At 37.8% G+C, this 26,499-nt stretch overlaps 1 protein-coding gene across 1 annotated transcript in view; it reads left to right on the top strand.

The window, feature by feature from the left end:
* The window catches only part of LOC131051439 (uncharacterized), a 111,063-nt gene extending 91,625 nt beyond the window's left edge, over positions 1-19,438 (top strand). The window contains exons 2-4 of the mRNA XM_057985961.2: positions 15,878-16,618; positions 18,426-18,867; positions 18,978-19,438. Coding sequence (XP_057841944.1) covers positions 15,878-16,618; positions 18,426-18,867; positions 18,978-19,174 — 1,380 coding nt within the window. The 3' untranslated portion in view covers positions 19,175-19,438. The remainder of the gene's footprint in view (positions 1-15,877; positions 16,619-18,425; positions 18,868-18,977) is intronic.
* Positions 19,439-26,499: the final 7,061 nt, after the last annotated feature.

Below are 26,499 nucleotides of genomic sequence, written 5' to 3'. Positions count from 1 at the left end.
TGAGACATTATGGTAGATATCTGTTGGTTGATATCATTAAATAAACCTTAATTATGATAGAGATCTTCATGGTGAATTTTATGAACATAATATTCATGGACATGCCATGAAATCATTATAAATATGGTAGGCATCATGTGACTTGATGCTAGTGCACATACCTTACTTGATAACTATGAGTTATGGTGAGTATCATGAGACTTGATATTCATTGTTGAACCATATCTCTGAATATCACTATGGTGTGATATCTCCTCTCTTCACAATCAATGGATGAATTGTGATGGTTTCTCTAACATGAAATGTGTCCTCCCTAGTTAAGAGGGAGTGTTAATTTTGTAATATCGGTCGTACTATTTCATGCTTCCGATATATATATATATATATATATATATATATATATATATATATATATATATATATATTTGATTACATATACTAATATGTTAACGTTAACTAATGATAAATAAAACCAAAGTTAACTTATCGCGTTTGACAAACGGTTACACCGTTCATGGTATCGGGTGGTAAAGCGATTCTCAAACAAGTCGCACTCCTTCCGATCGGGTAAGTAAACGGTGACTAGTTTATATACTTTGGTGAGAGGTACGTAGGGAAGAGATGTGGGAAGACACATCTCTTCACTACGTAACCCCTCATCCACTTATATAGCATGCTTACATTGAGGAGGATGTACACACCGAAATTGATAAGTGCGGTGCATCTTTAAAACACACTATAGCAGATAAAATACAACTTTTAGATCATATCTCCATCTCTTCTATTTTGATCACAGAATTTTGAAAGAACTTAACAATTGCCAAGCTGGAAAAAAAAATGGAGGCCTTCAATCAAACACTTCACTTCAACACTTCACCAAAACTCGCCAATAAGAGAGAAAAATCACCAAACATGGAGACACCTGGCAAACTTAATAATAAAATATTGCTGGAGACTCCTCTCTTATACTTGCTTTTGCCTCTTACTTTTACCACACAAGCAATGTGGGATAAAACACTTGTTTGGTAAAACTAACTTGCTTCTAGAAGGGTAAAAACATTAAATGCTCACTGCAAGTTATTTAATTTTGTTTTTAAAATTTTAAATAATCAACAATCATCATTTAAAAACAATTAAAATGGGGCTCATTTATTAAATATTTCAATTTAAGTCAAAATTGAGCCTTTGGGGGAAAATCGATATAGGTAGGGATTACATTAAAATCACTTAAAACACCAAAATATTCCCCACAAGGGAAAATTGATATCAGTATGGATAAAAATCCACGCTAAAATTCATCAAAATGCACATAAAATAGGCCAGGGGAAAATCGATATGGGCATGGATAAAGAATCCACACTCCAAATTCACTCCATTTGCAAAAAACACTCCCTGGTGGAAAAACGACCTCAATCTGGATGAAAATCTGGACTCAAAATTCATCATATTGCTCTCAGTGGAAAATCGACTTGGGTATGGATTGAGAGTCTGCACAAAAATCCACATTAACTTGTCACAAATACTTGGTGGAAAATCGATCCAGGCATGGAATCCTCCTCAACTTCATTTGCATTCTTGTCCGCACTCCAGTCTGCACTCCTGGTGGAAAAACGAAGGCAGTCAGGACAAAAGCCTGACACTTAGTCAAATTTGATGCTTTCAGGGGAAAAACGACCCAGGCATGGATAAACAGTGGTGGAAAACCATAGCCAGTATGGATTTCAAGGGAAACCCATGTGTAGTCCAGATTTTGAGTGGGGAAAACCATGGGTAGTCAAGAATATGAAGGGAAAAGCACCTCTAGCATGAAATTTTGACCTTTTAACCCTTAGAATATGGATTTCCCTTAGGAATTTGACATTTTAACAACTCAAAATCGCTAGAAAACTCTAAAACTTGATAAAAAAATTGAGTGAAACACAAGGAAATTTGTCGAGATAAAGTGCCAAATCAACTTGAATAATTCACTAGGAGCGAGAAAACAACTCCAAAAGGTCTAAAATTACCTTGGCACTTTAAAATCACCGATGTGCGTGTTTAAAACATGTTAACACTCAAAAGGGTCAACAAAGACAAAATTAGGATCATTAAAATTCCAACGTTTGCAACTTGATCCTATAACCTCAAAACCCTAAATGGCACTAGGCATGATCAAAACTCCGAGACTCGGGCATGGGAAACACAAAATTGCCCACTAAGCAGCTAAAACCCTAACCTAACAACACAGAAAGCAGGAAAAAAGGGGGTCCCCGTTAGCAACGGGGCGATGTGTGAAAAGGTCACAACACCGCCCACCACTTAGAGTATTCAATCACAGGTCTCATTAAATCACCCAAGTTGGATCTCTTAGAATTTGTCCAGTCCACTAGGGCAAGAGGCTCGTTCTTCAGGTTGGCATAGTGTGGCTGCTTATATTCATTATCTTCCTCAAGTTGATCTGCTATACAGAAGACTTCAGATGACTTGATCAAACTGAGTGGAATTCTGAACCATAGTCTCCTTCTCACTTCGAAGTTGTCCACAACATTGGCCCAATACTCTTCAAGGTCCGACCTATGCTCAAACTTCACTCCATTCACCATTCCCATTTGGTGAAAAGGATGAAAATAGCTCCTTGCTTGATACTACAGGAATGGGTACCAATGAAGCTCTTTATCTGCATGTGTGGTAGCCTGAGCGGATAGACAAGACTCCAAACCTTTTCAAATATTGAGGGGAAAAGATGCTCCTATCTTCTACTTTCCTCTCTGCACAACCATGGAAGTTTCCAACTGCCTTATCACTTCGAGCAAAATCATCTTGTTTGTGGGAAACATGGGAAGCTTTGTATGGGGGTCCAGCAAATCTTTGGATTCACAAATATGTAATCTAGGGTATTGGATATACCAATATCCAAATCTGCTAATCAAATCCTTGGACTCCTGAGAGAGTCTTTGATGAATGCCTCCCTGAAGGATCCTTGTGATGTACATAAGAAAGGCGTCATTGACCCTTTTGAAGTGAAACTTCTTTTCTAGTTGCAACTGTGGGTAGTGGTCATATACATAGAACTGGTTCTCCTTGTTCCCCAATTCTCCTCTGCAAACTAGGCCTCTGTATCTATACGTTCTAGCCAAGGAATATATCAGGTAGGAACTCATGTAAAAGGTCCTATTCCTCTCCAGGTTTTGAAGTTGATCATCGAGGTTATCACTGATGATCTTAGCCCAGTTGATCATTTTCACACTTGCTGCAATCCCATGGATAAAGTAGTACATCCATGGCTCAAATGGAGCACCTTGCTGGCTGCCCATAACTCTATTTAGCAAAACAATTGGATCGCCATAGTCTTCCTTGAAGTAGGGTCTGAGAAGGGTCTTAGGCATTTTTGACACACTCTTCCTTGGCTTCTCCAACCATGAATGGTTGATGTTGGCTTTGTACTCTTCAGTGTTGTCCTCATATAATTTAGCAGCCTCCTCCCTTCTCATATAGACCATGTTGTGGTATTCGGGGATACGGAAGGCTTCTCTTATTGCTACTTCTCCTATATTAGCCAACACTCTTCCATCCGGAGCTACGATCTCTCTCTCCACGGGGTTTTAGTGTTTGGAACACTCAACGATCAGCTCATTACACTGGACTACTGGAAGAAAACCAGCAGCTTGCACAATTTTGTTCCTCATCATTCTTCGAGCAATCGGAGTGGGTAATTGTGAGTCTGTGCCATGCATTCTCTTCTTGAATTCACGGAGGTTGATATGTCCAAGGTTGCTGTCTCCAACCTGCTTCCACTTTGAGTTCATCTTGGATTCCGAAGGGGAATCCTTGTCTACTTGGAACTTCATCTGAACTTTTTCTTGTTATCCAGCCCCCAAGGTCATCTAAATCTGCAAAAAAAATCAAAAAGATTAAGTTAAAATCTTTGTTTTAAATGTGTATCTAGGGGTTTTGACAACTAAGTAAATTCTGATTTTCAACTTTTTCAATGCTTAGCGATTTGGACAGGTTCTCAACACTTAGATTTTTCTGAAAATTCTTAGGAAAACTGAAAATGTGGATCAACTTGGGAACTTTGGGACTGATTTTAATCAAAATCAGCCCTGAAAACGAAAATTCTAGTCCCAAATTCCACTAAGTATGCAATAAAATCCAATTGAAAGGGCAGAAAATGAGAGAGAAAGGAAGAAAATTGAGACAAATAAGTTCTCTCTAAAAACTTCGAAAAATCAGGTCAAAAACCCTGATAATCTGCCTTAGAAACCCATTTCATCTTCAGAAATAAGACAAGAAAGAAGAAAGAAGGTGCTGTTTGTCTTAGAAAATCTGTGATTGCACTTGAAATATTGTTGAAATACTCTTCAAAACGTTCAAAATCCGCTTCAAATCTGTGTGAAACTCTTCAAAACCTTGTTGAAAAATTTTAAAACCTGCATAAAACTCTTCAAAACTTCTCCAAATTCTCTCTCAAGTTCGAACTTCATTATGAAAAAAATGAGAGAATGAAAGGTTATTTGTACAAAACTTCAAGAAGTTCGAATTTTCAATTTAGAAACACAGCAAATCATTCCAAGTTTGAACTTGTTTTGTTTCCAATTATGCTTCAGTCTTCGAATTCCAAAAGAAAGTTACTATTTTCAGTTTTAGTTGAGTTGAAATCATTTAGGAAAGTTCTGATTATGAATTTCAGTCTAATCAGAAAGTTTCTAATTTGATTCATGAATCGAACTCAATCTTCAATTTCTTCCAATTTGAAAACTTTCTAAGATGATTTCCTAGTTCGAACTTGGACAAATCTTTTGACAACAAGGCAAATTTCATGAGAATATTCTTTCACTTCAAACTTTAGCATGTTTCCTTGGGCGGACTTGGTAGTTTTCATTCCCTTGTAACTTGGGCGGACTTTATGCTTTTCATTCCATATTGCAAGTGAGAGGGTGGACTTGGTCACATTCACTCCCCAATTAGGGCGGACTTCATAGCTTTCATTCCTTCTTCTCGTCCCATGGGGGCAGACTTCACTTGCTTCCCTCCCTCTTCTCATGCTCTGGGGGCAGACTTCATAGAACTTCTTCTCAATCTACATGGTGAACTTGATCAAAGTTGTGCACCATGCCAAGCGGACTTCATAGAAGGTATTCCTAGGGTGGGCAGACTTGATTAGGACCATGACCATGCTAAATCTTCTCCAAGGTGGAGTTCATTGATACCTTGACCACGTGAGCATCAAGACCATCCTTGCTCGGCGGACTTGGAGAGAACGTTCTCCATGAAAGTTAGATTTGAAACCTTTATATCTTATCCAATTTTACTCGGATCATTGTGAAATTTTGAAACCACACACCATTATGCCTTTGGATTCCTTTGGTCTCCACAAATTTAGGAACTTGGCTTTTTCAGACAAAATTTGAATTTTGGGTAAAATTCTCAATCATTTTCAATATAAGTCAGAGTCACAAGTGCAAACCCTAGATCCTCTTTCCAAAAAATAGAAAAAACAAGGTTCCTTAAAAAATAGGAAAAACTTTCTGAAAATAGCCATTTCGGGGATCGTGCTCAAAGTAAAACGAAACTTCCTAAAAAATAGGAAAAAACAAAAAGAAAAACTTTCCAAAAATAGAAAGTTGTCCAAATTGACCCAAATCAATTGCAATCTTCATCCTTTGGACTTTCTAGGCACACTGACAAAGTCGAGACATTGATCTGACCATGGTTTGCACAAACTGACTTATGACTCTTCAAAACTTGAACCTTTCAAAACTAACAAAATTGATGCCGGGAAGGTTGCAAGACTCTAACAAAACCCTAAAAAGAAGTCCGCATTCTCAATGGGGTGATGTGTGATAAAGGTCACAACAGGTTTCCTCTGTGCATTCCTTTGTCTCGTGATCACATGTTGCTTCTCCTTCCTTGCACTCACCTCCAGCTCGTCACCCACCATGATAGCCTGCTTGCTACTCACTCTTGCCATGTCTTGTTAGGGGAATTGAATTCCTAGCAACTTGGAGCTGCCTTAATTTGGAATGGCTCAAATAGAGAAGGACAAGCACCCTATAACCCCTATTGGGTACATGTTGCCCCTCTTTGTACCACAAGAAAATTGCATTTCAAATTTGACCATTGTTTGTGTTTTTCAATGGCTCAACCATTTGGTCTACATCCAAGGGCTGACTGTCATTTATTTTGGTTATAAGTAGCATAGTCCATTTTTCAATTGGTTAGTAATTTTTACTTCTAGTTATGGATGAGATTATGGATTAATTTGGTATCATAGTAGATACTAATCATTGGGGTTTTGTGGAAAATAGTAGTGATTGCATAGTTTGCAAACTTTGCGAGTACTCTTTGAGTTGCCGAGTATTCTTTTTTTTTTGTTGGGTGAGTTTTCACAATTTTAATTCTCGTATTTTTATAGATGCAAAAAAAATGGGTAAAAATGTCGATCCAAGTAAAATGCTGGTTAAAATGTGTTTTTCACATGTTTTTGCTATAAAACCATGCATATTCTCTTCCGAGATGTCAATTTTCAATTTAATACATTTTGTAATTGAGTTTTACAAAAAAAATATCTTTAAGAGATTTTAATTTTTATTACTTTCTAAGTTGTCAAGTTTTTTGCTGAGTTGAAAATTTTGGGCTTACTGAGTACTCTCCGAGTCTGAGTCTGCAAACTATGAGTGATTGTATGATAGTGACTAACTTTGTAGATAATAATGGATTGCTACCTTGCAACCCAAACATCTCTACACAATGGTGAAATAAAGTGATGAGAATGCAAAACCCTGAAAATCTAAACAACTATGGTCACCCTTGAGAGCAGCATGGTAATAATGAAATATCAGAATGGGATAAAGCAACAATAAGAACATATGAGTCAACAAAAAAAGCACATAATGCAGGAGCAGCCTTCTATGTGTCTCATAGTATGAGCTCTCATCAAGAAATTAGGTATTGGAAATGCTAGTGGGGACGTAGAGGACCAAGAAACCTTCTTGAAGGAAAATCAAGCGAAGAAGGGAAAATCTAAAAATGCCCCACTCAAGGTTGAAAACTTGAAACAGAAGTAGAGATTATATCATTTGAAGTATAGTGTGAGCTGAATTTCTCTACTCTTGGATCAAACAAGTGGAAGTCTATTTCACCATGCACAATATTAGTTTGACACTAAAGGTATCTCTCTATGTCTCAAAATGTTAGCACATGCTCTTGTATGGTGGGCGCATTATTTGATGTCTTTTGGAAAGAAAAAAGAAACTAGTTGTGTCTAGTGGGGAAGAATTTAAGGAATTTCTACACAAGAATTGCTATCGTATTGGGCATAAGACTAATAAGAAAATTAAGTAGATGTATCTCAAACAGAAAAATGGGAAAAGTGTGCAAGATTACACCACAAAGTTAAGAAGACAAGCCATATTATTAGGTGTGGGGACTTGGGGGATGAGGATGAACTCATAAGGTACTTCGAAGGTCTTCGCACCTACATTAGACCAAGGGTAATCACCACCAACCCACAAAACTTGGATGAATCTTGTGTCCAAGCTTACTATGTAGAAGGATACAAGTAGCTACTTCCCTCAATAGAGGACTTGGTAGTGGAAAACCAAGGAATACTTTCAAAGGATGTGGTGCTGAAGGAAAATGCTAGAGGAAATCAAATGTCTTGGCAAGTTGGAATAAAAGGGAAGACACCAAGACAAGCCAAATTGTACTTGAAGGAAGAGGTGGGGAAACTCTTTCCTCACTTAAAGATCACATTAAGCTTTTTTGAAACCAAAAGCCTTTTTAAGAAGGGAGGTGTGATGCAATCTTAATTAGAGGAACCACTTCTACAAGTTGCAACTCTTAGATGTGATTTTGACAAGAGGAAACTGTTGGTCCAAGCAAGATGTGATTTTGAAATAGCCAGTTTCCTTAAAATGATGATTTCAAAACCACTGGTCTGTGCAAGGAACAGTTTTTTCCCAATATTAGAAATGCAGAATTTGAAGTGAAGAGTGCAACAATTATCCCCCTAGTTTCACCTCAGGGACCTTGTAGTGTATGAAGACATACCAACATCTATATAATGACAAGTTGTTGGATTGTATCATGGGAACTAGATTTGAGTGTTGTAGAACACAAAGTAAAATTCCAATGTGTTTCATGCCATACATTTAACAGTGTGTATAACCAAGTGGAGCAAGGAGTAGATTATATTCCACAATACTTCACATCTCATTGCATTTGTTTGGCTTCTAATAATAATTTGAAGTATTGCATTTACCACTATCAAAATTGGTTTTACCTTGTGGAGGATATTCAAGGATAAAAATCTGTGTTCACTTCTCTCATCACAATGTTATTTCCTACCTAACTGTCATATATTTTGATTATAAGTAGAACAATCCATTTTTGTTCTGGTTGTTAATTTCTACTACTACTTGAGGGTGAGATTATGGATCAACAATCTTCCTCAACATGAGGTTGTCTCCTTGCTTGGGCTATTCAATTTTATTTAGAGATAACATTGATGCCTCTTTAGCTTCTACCACTTGTATGTTTGCTGCATTTTCTCTTTTTGAGTGGGAAAGATTACAAAGGCCCTATGATATGCTCATCTGCATCTCAAATAAGTACCACCAAATGGTCTCTTTCGTCCTCTACTATAGCTCCATTTTCCTCTTGATGGCTATGCCCCTCCTCTAGATGGGTGATATTTGTCTTCTTAGAACTAGATTCACCTCCTTGCCAATATTGATCTCTCCTAGTTCCTTGCTTATTCTCCCTTTGCTAAATCTTCCTCTACCTCTTGTTCTACTTCACTGTATTCTAGACAACTTTTCCTTAGCCTTTAAGGCATATTGATATGAGTCATCGACAATACTCATCATGATCATGATTGGAGTTAGTTAATCCTGGATTTGGATTCTTAGTCCATTGAGCTATATTGTAGCTTCTTGCTCCTCTTATTCCTGCATACTTATTGTAATTTGCAAGAATGAAAATTTTTCTATGTAGTCTTGCATAAACAACTCCTTTTATTTCAAATTTTGAAATCACTTGAACAATCTTTTGTTCATGGTCTGAGGGCATGAACTTTGCATAAGATGCTTTATCATTTTTTGGCTGTTTACTTACTTTCTCCTTACTCTATCTTGACTAGGATTGTTGAAACTGAAAGTTGCCACAAAACAAGAAGCACATGACTTCATTTTGGTGATGCATACTTGACTCTCGTAGGATCATCTTCCTCTAAATTTTCCATGTTGAAATATATATAAAGCTCCTTACCCAATCTACAAAGAGGCATGGGTTTAATTCTTTCATTAATCTTGTCGTGGTTGGCTTGACCTTGGCCCCTTATTTGGCTATAACATGAATCGATCTTTCCATGGGATGCTGAGCCACAGTGGGCATTCCTTGTGCCTATATTTCATCCTCAATTTCTTCATGTGGTAGGCTAGCCCACAAGTCCTCTTATCTCAAAAATCCTTCATTGGGGTCCCTCCTTGGCTCTCTTCTACCTCCCATAACCTCATCAACATTAAATCCCCTTTGGTCATTGTTCTTATATAATGCTTAACCTGCTTTCACACAAAACTGATGCAGTCAAGGAAGGGGTTTCAATTGAGAGCCACCTAATCCTTACAGCATAGCTAAACCCTCTTAGAAAAAGTAAAACTCACTTGATTTCAACATATTAAATTCTGATCTTTATATTTAGTCCAATTTGAACCAGTGACAATGTGAATCTTTCATTCAGGCACTGCAAACATGTAGGTCATTTGTCAAGCACTGCAACATGAAGGTCATTTTTCAAGCACTTCAAACATGTAGGTCATTTGTTATATCCATTCTTTTGTTAACAGACTAATTGATTACACTACCAACAGAGTTCAAAACACATAGGCTCTTAATCCTTGACAATCAAAGTGAGCAGAAACAATACTCTGATTTTTTTCCATTGACAAATTAAGACAATAGAGCAAATATCTCTTTGGGAATTTGGTTTACTACATTAGATTAAATAGCTCTACACTAACCACAAAAGGAACATTGCCAAACTGCTCTTTCAGACTTATTAACATTGACCTGACATGAATACAAAGTTACAATTTCCTGGAGTCAATCAACTGCTATTCAATTTTTGAGTATTGTTTTTTCTTTAATCATGAAATTACAAGGTATATATATTTTGTTTCTCCTCCAAACTTACCTTCTTCTCTAATTCTTCTTCACATTTTTTTTAAAACAAAATGAGGAGAGTACAATGTTTTCAATTTCCTCATTGGTTCTCTTTTGTAATGCATAAATGTGGGTAGTATTCAGTAGAGCTTTCATCTCCCACGTTGAGCATGATAGGTCAAGCACATAGAGGCAGGATGAAATGACACATTTTGCAGTATTAAATATAGTTACAACTCATCTAGAAATGTTGCTGTGTAAAATCTGAAGGTGGATCCCCCATCCATACAAAAAAGTATGACTTAAGTTCATCCATAAGACATCCCAAAGCTTCCAATTATTAAAATTCTATGATGTCCATGCAAAGGTCTAAACAGTACAAAACAAGAAAATGTTGATTTTGTCTAGAGTTTGATGATGTCTCTTTCTGTGATGGTTTCCCCTATAAAAATGAACACCCATCACAAACTAATCCTTATATCAGTCAGATCCAATTTTGTTCAAACCAATACATGTGTTCTAGGTGTATGTAATTTTTCATATTGTTATTTCTGTTGTTATGAATTAAGTTTAAAAAAAATTCCTTCCCCACAAAACAAGTTGAGCATGTACTTCGTGAAATTGCTAATTCAGTCTCATACAATTGTTGCCCATTGTTTTGTAGTTGGATACATATTTTTGCAGACTGAGCTTGGGTTGAGTGGAGGGGAACAGGACAACAATCAACTGCTGTCTATACCACAACTATATGTATAGTATGATTCAATCTATGAGTCCAATCTTTCAGAGAAGCAGTTCTCAAGAAACCATCTCACTTGTATTAAAATATTATATTACATAACAATGAACTAGATGAATTTTGAGGTCCCTTTCTATCAAATGTCAATTTTTTAAGTAGTTGTCAAAGGTATCATCTAGTTATAAGTGTTCCCATTAATGTCCATATTAGGTATTGTTGTTTCACACATCACCCCATTCCAAATGGGGACCCCCTACTTTTTTGGGTCCTCTTGGTCGTTTGGTTTTGTTTCTTTGGGTCTTTTTACAGCATTCCCTTTGGTCTCCCCAATTTCCCAGTGTTTTTGATGAATTTTGATCAGATCTACAAGTTTGTCAGTTTTTTTTGATGAATTCTGATCAGGTCTACAAGTGTTTTGAGCGAAATTGACGAAGTATGGAACTTGTTTTGTCTATACTCTATTTTAGGGTTTTTCCCTTCAGACTTAGGTTTGAGGTCTTTTCCTTAGGGTTTTGGGTAATCTGAACGTGCAACGAAGTCAGGACCCTTCAAGGAAGCTACCAATGAAATTTGAGCGAATTTTGAGCACTTACTATTTTTAGTAAGTTTCTATTTTTAGTAAATTTTATTGTGTCCCGGATTGGCCTTATTTTGCAAAAAATCAAACTTACTATTTTTAGCAGTTTCTATTTTTAGTAAGTGTCACCCTGTCCCAGTTTGCTCTAATTTGATGTTTTGAAGTACTTACTATTTTTAGTAGATCTATTTTTGGCAGGTCCATCTCGGGCAATGGTTAGGACACTTGAAGGCAAAGCATTCCTGAAAATCTAAGTCTAAATCTAAATAAAATGAAAAAGCAGACAAGTGGTCAGAAAAATGGCTAGGTATGAAGTTCTTTCCTGAAGTGGAAAAAGCATGAAAAATCTTCTAACGCAAGAGAAATCCACTTCAAATCCAAATATGGCATCCAAATCAGGAAAATGAAAAAAGACAAGGAATTTCCAAATTTGCTAAAATCCTTCACTAAGGCAAAATGGTGCTCTGGATTAGGAATGGTGGGTGCCAAATTAAGGTACAAGAGGAATTTTCCTCCATGAAACAAATTCCTCCACCAAGGCAGAATTCCACCCAAAGTCAAATTTGGGCACCAAATCAAGCTAAGGAAGGAATTTCCTTCCAAGGGTCAAATTCCTGCTTAGAGTGAAAATACCGCCCAAATCTAGGTCAAGGTGCCAAACAAGAGTCAAGGAGGAATTTCCTCCCAAAGACAAATTCCTCCTGCATGGTAAAATGCTGCCCGAGCAGAGGTTAGAGTGTTGGATTGGCATGAGGGAGGAATTTTCCTCCAAACAAGAAATTCCTGTGCATGGTGAAATTTCCGCCCAAGTCTATTGAAGGGCACCAAATTGAGGTGAAGGAGGAATTTTCCTTTAAGTGTAAAAATCCTCCACAAGGTCAAAATTCCACCCTAGCAAGAAGATGGGTGCCAAAACAGGATGTAAGAGGAATTTCCAAGCTCAAGATAAAAGCCCATTCCCGAAGAGGATGGGGTGCCAAAGTGAGTGGGTGGAGGAAAAGAAAGAAAATTCCAAAGTTCCTCCACAAGGTGGAAATGCCGCTCAAGACTAGTGCTAGAATGGTGTCATGGAGGAATTTTCCTCCAAAGTGAAAATTCCTTCCCTCATGAAGAAATGCGCCCAAGTAAGGTAAAGAGAACCAAGGAGGTGTTAGGGAGGAAAATTCCTAATTTCAAAAAATTCATCTCCTTCACTCAAGCTACGCCCAAGGACAGGGGAAAACGTGAAAATCAAGGTTTAGGAGGAAAATTCAAAATTCAAAATTTTCTTCATGTGCAGCCAAGTATGTAGAATTCCAAGAAAGTGAAAAATTGACTAAGCAGTGGAAATTCCTTCCTTCAGGACAAAATTTTTGGAAGAAGTGGAAAATTGACTTCTTGGAAGAAGTGAAAAATTGACTAAGTGTTGGAAATTCCTTCCTTCAAGACAAAATTCTTGGAAAAAGGAAAAAATTGATTGTGTTGGAAATTCCTTCCTTTAGGATAGAATTCTTGGAAAATGTGAAATTTGGCTAAGGCATGAAGAAATTCCTTCCTTAGGGGCAAAGTAGAATCAAGGTCAAGGTTGGGCACCAAAATGAGGTTAAGGAGGATTTTTTCCTCCACATCAAAAATTCTTCCATTGTGGAGAAAATGTGCTCTAGTAAAGGAATGGGCGTCAAAATGACATCAAGGAAGAAAAGTCTAATTTTCCAGAAATTTGCCACCTTCAAACAGCGCCCAAGGACAAAACAGAACGTGGAATTGAAGGCTAAGAAGGAAAATTTCAAAATTTCAAAAAATTCCTTCCTTGGGGCAGAAATGTGCCCAAGGTAAAGAATTTCAAGGCATAAGGAAAATTGGCTAAGAGAGAGGATTTTCTCTCTCCAAGAGCTCCAGACGGGATAAAATTTCCCTGACATGGAAGAGATGGTTAGTTGATGGAAAAATCTCCTACAGAACAAGATGTGAACTAGAATGTAGAAAAATTCGTTCAGGACAAAAAATCTCTCTACAAATATTTCCTCTCCTAGAATTCCAGAGGTACAAGAAACCTTCAGAAGTGGAAAAGATTGTTAAAATTCTTCCAAGGCAAGAAAATCTTCCAAAATGTCTTTTGTGAGCCGGAAATGGAAAGAGTCTTGTAAAGGATGAGTTGGTGACATGCAAAGAGGATATTCCATATTAGTGAAGCACAACCCGGAAAATTATAAAGGTTCCTATGATGGCAGGGTCCATTTGCATGGCGAGAATCTATTGAGTGCATGGCGGCATGATGGCACATTTATTGCTAGTGGACATCCTGATCGAGTAGTGGTATACTTAATGCATGGCAGTTACCATATTCCAAGAAGTGATAGCTCATTTATTGCACATTGGGCAGTTTTAGACATGATGGTGCATTTAATGCATATTGGGCGAATTTGGAGGCAATGGTGCATTAATTACATAATGGGTGATTTTTTGAATGTAATGGATAATTAATATAAAGTGGGCGAGATTCCTCATTTATGACTCTCCCCACTACTTGGTGTCATGTATTTGGGAATTTATTGGTCAAACCCTAATTAGGGTTTGCATGTTGAATCTTAGCCGTTGATCAGTTTGTAATCAAGGCCGTCCATTTTCCTCTTGGAGGACTATATAAGGGGTTCACCCCTTCATTTGTAAAGGGAGGAAATTGTATGAAATTGTTGTGATAAGCTATTGAGTAATAAACGGTGATATATTGTTCTCTGATGGTATCCACTTGTGTTATTTAATAGCTTGCATGGTTTCGCTTTCCTCACTTAAAGTAGCTTTATTTCAAGCATTTAGATGAACAAGGTTGATTGCAATGTTTTAAGGTGAAAATCAATTGCTCATACCTTTTGTTGATAGATGATTTTTATCAATAGTGCAAGGTTGGACTGAGCTATTTTATGTGTGCGCTTAATTTAAATTGTTGGATGAACATTGTTGTCTGATGGTGTTCATCAATAGTTTAAAATCTTTTAAACACAACCCCTGAAGATTGCACCCACTTCATGTAGTTGTTTTCTGGTGTCGAAGTGAAGTGTGGTAGATCTCATCCGAATCATTGCTATCTATTGAGTTCTTAGATTTAGCTTAGTCTTCCTAAACCCTTTCCCCTTTAATTTCAGTTAATTCTAGTTTAGCTTGTTTGAAGCAAAAGCATCACAGAATTGCTACCGATGCTGAAGTTCTAGCCACAAAAAAGAAGTGAAAGAATGCAAACGTAAGTCTCCTTGGATTACTAGCAAACATCAAAGCAAAATGAGTCTATATCCACAATAAAGTTGCTAGTACGTAGTCGGAACCTTGGAGTCATTGTATGATCTTCCTGCAATCTTAGCATACATTTGACTTTGATCAAAAGAGGATAAGGTAGCCCCTGGGAAACTTTATTCTATGTTGGGCGTGGTCACAAAACGCACGTCAAGAGGTATTTTTTGGTCTAAAATTTTGGTGGTGAGTCCAACCATATTATTGTAGTAGCAGATAGCAACATTGACACAGTGTTTAGTATGATTTATTCTAACTATAGGAGAAAAGAAAAAAGATGTATTGGGAAAATATGAAAGGTTTAGGAGAAAATAATAATTCATAATCAATACATTGTGTTTTAGCTCTTTTTTCTAATCTAATGGATTGTGAGAACCTCATTCCAAGATAATCAAAACTATTTATTTACCATAGTTTATAAAAATACATTCTATAGTTTTTGACGTACACTTTTAAATGTTTTTTTTTTAATAAGGAACTATAGCTGTACAGTTTAAACATGCTTTTATGCTGTGGATAAAAAAGGAGAAAAAATATACTGATATCCACCCTATTTGGTAACCACTGTAGTAGGTAACAACTTTTATCCAGAGTATGTTATAAGATGCATCTCAAATACAGAAAACCCAATCTATTGAAAAATATGATGTATAGGAAAAAAAAATAAAAAATTAGGGAAAGCTTGATAGAACTAATTTCAGTTATTAGAATATTTTGTATATATACACGTGAAAAAATACATTTTACATTATTAATATGAAAATCAAAGATTTTTTCTTTCTATATGAAGCTTGTTCCCATAAATTGCTGTCTTATTAATATCAATTTATTGTTTATTCCTGTTCTGCTGGTGTGTAGTTTTTTCTGTGCTAGAGTTGTTATTTAGATTAGTACGATCACAATTTGATTATGAAATTTGCAGTCCCAAATTGCTCCAGCATTATTCGTGTTTAATCTCTCCTACTGCTGTAATTTTTTAGTTGTAATTTGATTTCAAACATCTAAGTCATGTCATCTCTGGAATTGTTCCATGGCTTGATGGTTTTGATTCAAGTTATTATGTTTAATTATAAACATTTGTGGGTACAAATGCCTAATGTTATGGGGTTAGATGGTAGTATGTCACATTCTCTACTTTTCATGATGTATGACAGGGGAAATACAGAACAATTTTATCTCTATCACTTTTATATGCAGTAGGGAACTGGATCATGTCCTTGGCTGCAATACCAGACCTTGACCCAGTAACTAAAAGAGCTTCAAACCATGCAATTTTGGGCACAACAGCAGGACTTTTATTAATTGCCATAGGCACTGGAGGAATCAAACCGTGTGTGGCAGCATTTGGAGGGGATCAGATAGAATTCTCTATGCCTGCCAGTCAAAGCAAAGAAAGGCTGCAAATGGTGTTTTTCTCAGTGTTTTACTTTGCAATTAATGTGGGGTCCTTTCTATCCATGGTTATTACACCACTGTTAAGGACCAATGTATCCTACGCAGCTGCTTTTGGCATGCCCGCCATTCTCATGGTGCTTTCTGTGCTCATATTTTGGGCAGGGCGGGGAGGTTACATAGACAGAGGAGCACTAGGAAGTGTTTTTTCTAATGTGGTTAGAGTTATAGTAGATGCTGTAAAGTTGAGGAAGGGTAAATATAATCATGCGCCAATAAATTCTAGTGCTTCTCATTGGCTTGATTGTGCTAAGCTCAGGAACAGTGAGCATGAAGTTGAAGATGTGAAGGCTTTGGTGAGATTTATTGTTTTCCTGCTGCCTGCTCCAATGTTCACATGTTTATTTGGTCAGAAGGCTTCCGTGTGGGTTTTTCAGGCAAGGCAGATGAATGGTCACGTGTCCTGGCTTGGAGACCTCATAATTAGGCCCGACCAGATGCAGGTAATTTTTTTATTTTACTACACGTATTTGCAGTTACATCTGACTACATAAACTTTCAAATAAAGATATGCATAAGAATAATCACACTTGCTGTTCACGCCAGAGAGATGTGTACTGTATATAGAACCTTTCACACCATGGAGCTTTAAACAGAGTCTCAACATAGTATGGTGGCATATCCATAAATGAGATTTCATTTCTTATTAATATTCTCCTCCTAATCAGATGTGTGCTGTTTAACAATTATGAAAAAGAGATTTTCAACGAGGCATTACCCACACCAAAACCTTCGTCAATTTACAAACAGTCTTTGGGGTACAATTTCTTTGCTGACAGTTCTCCTTCTATCAGTACAAACATCCCCAGAAGTAAGCTTTCTGGGCTTACCACAGCTGATATGAAACCTTGTTAGAAGGTTGAAACTAAGTTGAACTAACTATTTAACCAACTCCTCTAAATACTCTGTCATAGATTTTAAATTACCTTAGCACTTTCTTCTGAGGAGCTAAGTAGTTTGTCCTATTGCTAATGTTTTGGTAGGAATTTATCACAGTGAGATTTAGTGTACCAAGAAATTCACAAGGAAAGAGTTAGAAAAACAAAAATGATATGATATGCAGGTCTACTTGAGATTATTGTTGGACAGGAGGATTCTAACATGGTCTCAAAGTTACTTCATTGACAAAGCATTATGTTTATAATCCATCCCATCAGCTGACAAGTTTATCGAGGCCTGTCCACATCTGGGGTCGTGTAATATATTTTTTAATTTTCTAGCATCTAGCTGCAGCTGTATGTAGGTAAAGGGCTAGGTGCACATGCCATAAATCTTGGAAACAGCGCAGGGAGATGGGCTAATTGTTTCACTTTCAATCCTAAATATTCTGAAGCTTCATCTTCAGCAAGCAAAATAATTTCTAACTAGATCATGAAGTTTGTAAGGGGAAGAGGATGCTTATGATGCTATTTCTATAAGTGACAGAGAACTAAAACTTTGAAATTGTGTTTTATTGTTCTTCTGCTGAAGCTTCGAATGCTATTTTGGGAATTATTTTTGTTTCCTAGTGTTCCCATTTTTTTCATTTCCTTTTTATTTGTTGAAGCTTCAAATGTTTTTCTGATATCATTTAAGTTGTTTCCTGTTGTTCCCATTTCCCATTATTCCTATCGATGTACACCCATGGTTCCATATTCCCACAGTTTCCTGATATATCCTATATAGTAAATACTTATAATATTTGAATTTCTATTTCCTACTACCTATCATTCTTCATGTAATACAGCTGACAAGAATTGCCTAGTTTATCATTTTTCCACTAAAAGTTAATACATACCAAATCAGAATTTAGATTACATATCCTCTACCTTCTTTCTATCGTCATCTATACTTAGATTTCAACAGTACCAATATCAAGACAAAGGCAATTCAGTTCAGATGTTAAAATAACAAAAATAAGCGTTGAGCTGTCCTTAGCACTATAATCTTTTTCCAAGTCTAAGCTAGTGAATCCTGATCAATGGGGAGAACTAAGAAGTTCCCCATTCCTCCGGGGCTCCAAACTTTTCATTTTCTTAGCTTGAAACCTTGAAGCAGCTGAAAGACGTTCACCATCACTGTATGTGGCAGAATCTACTTTTGTAATCACTGCCAAATCTCTTGATAAGCATAAACCACCTTAAAGCAGTCTGATTGGATCTTACTGAAAGGACGATATAGCATAAGACATTTTCATTATACAATATAAATGTAGAATAACATGAATGAGTCATAAATAAAGTCTAATATGATTGGGATTGATTTTCACAGGCATTGGATCCTCTCCTCATCCTCGTTTTGATTCCACTGTTCAGCCAAATCATTTACCCATTCTTAGAAAAACATGGAATTGGTCTGAAGCCAATGAAAAGAATGGTTTTGGGTATGTTTTTATGTTCTCTTGCATTTGTTGCATCGGGATTACTGCAGTTAGTAATTGATAAAATATCGACATCTGGATCTACTGGATATTATTCTAACCCCATTACAGATGCGAAGCTTGATAATAGAATTCACTATGGATTGTTTAATGCAACACATGCATATGGAAACACAAGGCAATTGTCAATACTTTGGCAGGTACCTCAGTACGTATTGCTCACAACATCAGAAGTATTATTTAGTATCACTGGACTGGAATTTGCTTATTCACAGGCCCCTGTTTCCATGAAATCGGTTGTTCAGGCAGTGTGGCTTTTGACATCAGCTGCAGGTTTCTGTTCTGTCCCACTTAGTGTCATAAGTATATTAATGCAATTTCCAAGTTTATACACATCATTGAATTCAGTATCTATTTATTACTAACCATATGAATATTGACAGGTGATATCATAACCATTGTACTTGTCGGTATCATTGGTGACAAGCTATCCACAGCAAACAGATCACTGATATTTGCAATGGGAGGTTTTGTTGCAACACTGTTGATGATGTGGGCTAGTAACTCTTTCGAATACAGAAAGAATCTCAATGATGAAGAAGTTGCTGACTATTTGGAAATTGAGTCCACAATCGTGTAAAAAGGATAAATAACCTTGCAACAGCGTATCATGTATCTTTGAGATTAAGATGAACCTGATAGCTGTGGCCCAGTGGTATTTTCTAGGAAATTTGCCATGGTTGCACAGGTTCATGACACAGCCTTAGTCCTGATTTGAAACCTCTTCTCAAAGCTTAAAAAATATGATTGTAAAACTCAGAACGAACTCCCAAAAGTTGTATAGTAAAACATGGATCTATTAAATGGAATAGAAGATAAATCATCTGTACAAGATTTTCTGCCAGTTCTTATAGTTGGTTTTATACATGGTCATTTGATATGCTACAACTGTACTTGGTACCTTTGGAACTGCCATTAAGAATCATAAAACATCGTATGTACAGCTTTTGGTATTGTGGAACTTACTAAAATCTTTCCTCTCAATTTAAGCCGCATCGCAGTCCTAGATGTCTTCTAAAACCAAATTAGGCCTGGATACCATCTTTAGGAAATAGGGACAGGCTAGGATCTGAATTTTGGGATATCAAAAATACAGATGACTGCAATGTCAAAAACTAATTGCCCTTCATGAACAAAAGACAGTCAAACAAATCTTTTGTAGTATTTTTTAATATTTCAAATTATTCTAAATAAACAATAAAAAGATCAAACGAATTATATCTGTGTTTTTGTACTCACCCAACAATACACCAAATTAACTAAAGCAAATAAGAGAACATAATAACATTTGATTCATAGAACTTATGAATACATTATGAAATTATTAGCAAATTGGCTTTGATCTGGTTATTAAGTCTTGATTTGAACCCTTCTAGGAAATCATTTTCTGCCATTACTGGAATATATGCTTGTTTATATGCGCTAAGCCTTTAATTCAAGGATACGAGTAAGCCATATTTACTGACACAGATGGACTTCCGTATCAATGGCCAAATACCATTTCCAAAATCCACTATCACATAATATATGACAGAAAAAACCTACTTCAACTGTACTAGTTTCAAAAAAACTGAATCGTGAGCATAACAAATAAAAAATGAAGGCAACCATAAGAAAATGCATCTACAGTAAAAATTTATATTATATTATGTATTAATGTACAGAAAACTTCTAAATTTAGTACAGCTCAAAAGTTTTGGAAACCACTAGTTAGAATATCTGTTGTCCATCGTCAAAACATGGCGAAATTTGCTGCATTTAGCTAGCCGCCATCTACGCGTGAAGTTCTATAACCACCGTTTTCTTTGTGCAGGCTTGTACGTGTCTACCCTACTGTAGGAAGCATTATTGTGCTGCGTACACCCGGGACTCCATCTTCGTTTACCACTGACGTCTCTGGAACATAATAGGCCAAATCGGTGCACATACTCCGTATTCCTTTGTGTAAAAAAAAAAAAAAGGATGTGGATGCGGTTAATTTGTATTAGTGAGTGCTGTTGAAATTTTTTAGGAATATTGTAAAGGAGGTGGTGTTATGAATTTTCTCTTGGTTTCATGAATTTTATTATTTTGCATATTTATTTCAATAGAATAAAAAGTGCGACATGGTCAGTACTTGCCTCTTGATTTGTAGTTGAAATAGTAATTTTTGTTATAGTTATTGAATTTTTTTATTAATTATATAACTAATATAGTGTTGGACTTTGATAAATTATAAGTTTTTTGGTAGATAACCTTCTTGCTATGCGACGATCAAATATTTGGTTGTTCAATGTCATTTTGTTAGGGAGTAGGTATATATTAGTGATTATTTTACAAATCGTAGAAGTCTTATAGCATTTATATGGTGCAAGCATCCAATAGTTTTACTATTAGATGCATGAGTTGTATTTTTTATGTCTATTATAAACTCTATCATAGTACATGCAAAGTTTGGGCCACTTTAGATCATTGTTGTGTGACATGAGGGCTTCTCTTAGTGCAACATTAATGTGGCTATAATTATAAAATATTTGGTGAATAGCACATTAACAACTATATTTGAATTATGCTATGTGGAGGTTGTACACTATAATGTATAGATGAAGACTTTATGATCTTTGGTGTCCAAATGTTGTATATTAATTAACATTTCAGCAAATGCAACAACAAAGTGACTTATATTTGTTTATATATATATACTAAATGTCATATTTGACTATTAATAATTTAATTCCTACATGAATCTCACTGAAACTAATTCCTCATAAGTCTGCTCCAGAGATATGATACCAAGTAATGGTAGGAGGGACAATCAAACTAAAGCATTTGATCCTCGTCCTCTTAGACAAATTGTGAAGTAAGGGAACCTTGATTATAGGATCATTGGTTCAATGGGTGAAAAGCCTAGAGCACAAAATACCCTATTTCATTTCTACAGTGTACCAGGTTAATCCTTAGAAAATTGAAACTTAGATATAATGAAAAGATTGAGAACATTCATGTGTTCAATATAACATGGGTATGAAAATAACTACTTAATTATCATTGAAAAAATAAGACAAGCTAATTATAATGTAAATGGAGAGTGGACGAGAAAAGGATCTACTAATCTATTTTGGATTTCATATAAATATAAGAGGTTATAATAGTTATAACACTTGAGATATTTGAAGGGAAAAGTATTTACTAGTGCATATGGTGAAAATGGATAACAATAATAACGATATTGAAAGGCTAAATAGATTCAACCACAAAACCCTAGCCTAACAACAACAAAGATCCACCATAACATATGAAGATTACCTAAGACAATGCAAATCAAATGAAATCACAAAGATTATACCATCACATGTCCAATAGGGTTTGGATCTCCATTCTTCCTATCTCCATTGATCTTGCTTGATATATTTGCTCTCAGATTTTATGTGCACAAGAGCTCAACAAAGAACGAAATGTGGTTGCAAGTAGGATCGAAGTGTAGTCAATTGCATAAAAGATGATTAGCATGCATTAGAACGATTAGGTCATTAAGGTTTGATAATGAAGAAAGCATCTCCTTATATAGAAGACACAATATGAAATGGAGGGATAAGATTGAGAGATGTAAAAGGAGGTCGGCTATGATTAGAGGGTAAGTAAAAGAAATAATAAAATAATAAAAGGGGTAGGTAGTGTATGAATTAAGAGATGAATGACATGTGTCATGGGTAGAAAAGGTTAATGAATTAATTAAATAAATAAAGATTTATTTAATTAATAGAAGAAGTGGGATAATTAAATAAATAAAATATTTATTTAATTTAAGAAAATGATAATTTAAATAAATAAATGTATTTATTTAAATGAGAAATAAGGTTAGAAGAGGATAAATGAATGGATTAAATAAATAAAGATTTATTTAATTAATAGAAGAATTAGGCTAAAGTAATTAAATAAATAAAATATTTATTTAATTAGACATGACAATTTTAGGTGTCTACATTTTGCCCCTCTTTGAGACAATGTGGCTTGTCGCGTTGTTCCAAAGAAGATAAGATGAACTGATACAGAATTGCCCCAGAATGGGAATGATATGCCCCCTCGAGAGATTGGATGAAAATGTCTGAAAAAGATTGCAGACAATCTCTCGATAAGAAAGAAAGGCTAGAATGGACTGACCGGATAAAGTGACAAAGTCACGGGATAATGAAGACTGACTCGGGAAACGAAGGCTAGGGCTAGGGTAGGCTATAAGATAGACCACCGGGGAAAAATACATCCTCATTGTCATCTACACATCCACGAGAGCAAATTGCAGAGTGAGAATAAAGCAGCAGCAGTCAGCAGCGATGGCCTTCACTCACAGATTCGACCGCGTTCACCAACTCTAGAGGCCAGTAGAGGCAGGACAGCCGGTAAGTACCACCAAACCTCCTCGTACTTTGACGCATTTAATTTTGTCATTAATGCATGCTAGATAAGGTCATAAATGCGCTTAGACTAGGGTCCAAAAAGTGGCAAAAAACGTTTAGGCGCGTCTGCGTTGGTGCCAGGAGCGTCTGTGCTCGCTAGGCGCATCTATGTTTGTGTCAGGCGCGTCTATGTCTGGACCCGCGTCTATGTCAATTGCGGTCGCGTATGTGATGGACAGACACGTTTGTGTCAAGAAGGCACGTATGTGTCTCCCAGGCGCGTCTGTGCAGAGCATAGGCACGTCTGTGTCAAGCAGGCGCGTCTGTGTTTTTCAGGCGCGTCTATGCAATCTTTGAGCGCGTTTATGTCATGTAAGCGCGTTTGTGTTTGAAAAGTATGAATTTGCATCTTCTAGGTCAAATCGACAGTTCTGTGATGAACATATGCTGTCGATTAGATAAGTTGTTGAGAGGATACACTCAAGCAGGTCCTCTAGGAAGACTAGGATAGATCAAGGCACTTTGTGATGAATAGTGAGTACCAAGATAGAGAGTAATTTGTGATGAACAGGGAGTACCTAAAATATGAGCAGCACTTTGTGATGAACAGGGAGTGCAAATGTGAGTAACACTTTGTGATAAACAGGGAGTGCAAATGTGAGTAACACTTTGTGATAAACAGGGAGTGCAAATGTGAGTAACACTTTGTGATGAACAGGGAGTCACACACATAGTACTTTGTGATGAACAGGGAGTACCACTAGGATAAATAACAACACTTTGTGATGAACAGTGATGTCACTAGGGTAAATAGCCATATGCATTTAGATAAAAAAGTAGCATTTTGTGATAAACAGTGAATGCCACTATGACTGACATGATTTGATTTGCTTGACTGCAGGAGTATTTGTCGATGCTGGAGTCATGGGAGAGATTCCCATCGACGCAGAGGTTGTGACCTGAGTTGTCGTTTGAGGACAGAGCTGCCATCGAGGAGATGGGATTGAGACATGTGCTGTATGTGCCTGAGTTTCGGGCAAACATGGGTTTGCTGACTACGCTAGTTGAGAGATGGCACTCTGAGACGTGCACGTTTCATTTGCCGATGGGTGAGATGACAGTCACCCTGGAGGATGTCTACAAGATTCTGCGGGTACCGATCGATGGAGAGCTGATCCCATACGATCGAGATGGAGACAGAGAGGCCTTGAGACGGGTGTTTCAGGACCCAGGACTGGAGATGAGGGCAGGACATGTGGCATGGGACACCATGACAGCCACAGGACTAGCGCTGTCGGCAGTGATAGGAGGAGCTATCAGTGGGTTCCTGTGTCCGAATAGGGTGACATGGGGTTTGGCTGTGGGCTGGGGAGGAGCACTGGAGACACTGGTGACGCAGCACACCAGATATACTTGGGGACCATGTGTGCTAGCCTATTTGTATTATGAGCTTCATTAGTTTGTTTATCATGGATCAGTGGGATTGGGCTGTGGAGTGACATTGTTGCAGGTATGGGCCTACGAGCATCTGTCGGTTACCCGACCGATACACTTCAGGGGCAGAGGTCATGGACACAGCTTTGTACATTTGTATGATATGATCACATCACAGTCGCGGATTGGCAGGTTAGAGCATTGGCGGCGAGTGTTGGACGACATTGATGTGGTCATATGGAGACCATATCTGGGCTGTGAGGAGTGGGAGGATGACGCAGTTGAGTTGCCCTACACCTTCCGGAGCAGGTACCTGATTGGGCGGACGCCCTATGTGTTAGAGAGACAGCTGGTGGACAGGGTTGGCCGACAGTTTGACCGGATTCAGAGGATGCCCCGGGGCTCAGGCATGTATGCCCGCAGAGTTAGAGATCAAGCACAGTTTGGGTCGTTGTTGTCGTATGAGCAGGCAGTGACACAGCTGGTGGAGATGATGCCCCTACCCTGGGATATGTGGCCTGAGATCGAGGATGTCGGCATGGATGCCGAGTATACAGCTTATTGGGCAGAGTATCCGTTCCCACGGTTGACAGATCCAGGAGAGGCATTGGAGGGAGATGGGGGGGAGATGATGAGGAGGGTGGAGGTGATGGGGGCAGAGGCCGACGGAGGAGGAGGGGAGTAGTTGGAGAGAGGCAGGTTGCACCTCGGAGGGAGGGTGGAGAGGAGAGGCAGACTCGGGTGGTGAGGGGTCGCGGTGGATTGCCTTTACAAGTGCCAGTAGCACAGAGTCCCAGGCAGGTACAGATACAGGGACAGGGACAGAGATAGGTACCAGTATAGGCACCAGTACAGGAATAGGTATAGGCACAAGGGCAGGCACCCGCAGAGGGGGAGCCACAGGCAGAGGCAGAGGGGGCTGACCCAGTGGAGGTTGAGCTGCTAGATCTGCAGGAGATCTGCCAGGGCCAGGCAGATGAGATTCAGGAGCTGGAGAGGGAGAGGAATCGGCTCAGGACGAGGCTCAGAGATACTGAGCGGGAGCGGGATCAGGCTATCCAGCGCTATACAGAGGCTGAGATAGCACTGAGGGCAGGGAGACAGGCAGCTGAGGATACAGGGGCAGGATACGCTTATGTCCTGCGGGCAGGGGAGGAGATAGCCTACTGGAGAGACCTCTACTATGGTGCAGTGCCAACAGATCAGCGGGCGAGGAGCTTCCATAGACCGTCGCGTACAGCGACAGCTACGGGAGGGAGCCGGAGGAGACAGGCATCGAGTGGTGGGGTTATGGGTCCTCCACCACCACCACCAGATAGAGGGGACAGGTAGGATGATCCTGGGGCGGGTCCTTCAGGGGCTCAGATTCCACCGAGGCCAGGCGGCTCCAAGGGAGGGAGTTCATCATAGCCATAGAGGGCTCCCTTTGTATCAGTTTTGTACCATTTTTGTATTGTAGACACCTGCGGGTGCTTTTGTAGCCATATGATTTTGACATCATTGTATCATGACACTTTATGATTATATATATGAGATGATTCATCTTTGCAGCAGCTATATGCATGTGTACCTATGTGATGAGATGTTCTTATGTGATGTTTATTTTATGCTATGGATGCAAATGTGTACATGATGAAATGCCATATTTTTGTTCTTTTATGTGTTTATATGTGTATGCATGATGCAAATGTGAATGTATGTAATGCAGATGAATATGATAATGCAAATGCAAAATGTAATTTGTGCTAACAGGTGTTGTGTGCAGGATGTGATGCAGTTTGTAATATCTATTTGTATGTATGAAATGCTTATATGTGGTAGTGCAGGTGTAACTACATGACATGCAAATATTTTTGGCGTGTCATTATACTCAGTCATGTGATAGCAGGCTACGCGGACTCGAAAAGGACGATGGAAGTCAATCAAGAAAGGGGGATGAAAGACAGAAGATATGAAAGTGAAAGAGCTTCTTGTACGTTATCATCATTGAGCTTTATTATAGCAAGTAGGTTATGACAATCAAGGCATATGTTCGACCCAGAAAGTCATTGTACCTGTTTGCATGAAGATAAGACAGTCACAAACAAGGAATGCCCCA

The sequence above is a fragment of the Cryptomeria japonica genome, chromosome 5 (genome assembly GCF_030272615.1).
Source record: "Cryptomeria japonica chromosome 5, Sugi_1.0, whole genome shotgun sequence".
NCBI classification, from domain to species: Eukaryota; Viridiplantae; Streptophyta; class Pinopsida; order Cupressales; family Cupressaceae; genus Cryptomeria; species Cryptomeria japonica.
Note: the sequence above shows the minus strand (reverse complement) of the source record. Positions and strands in the feature narration are given on the sequence as shown.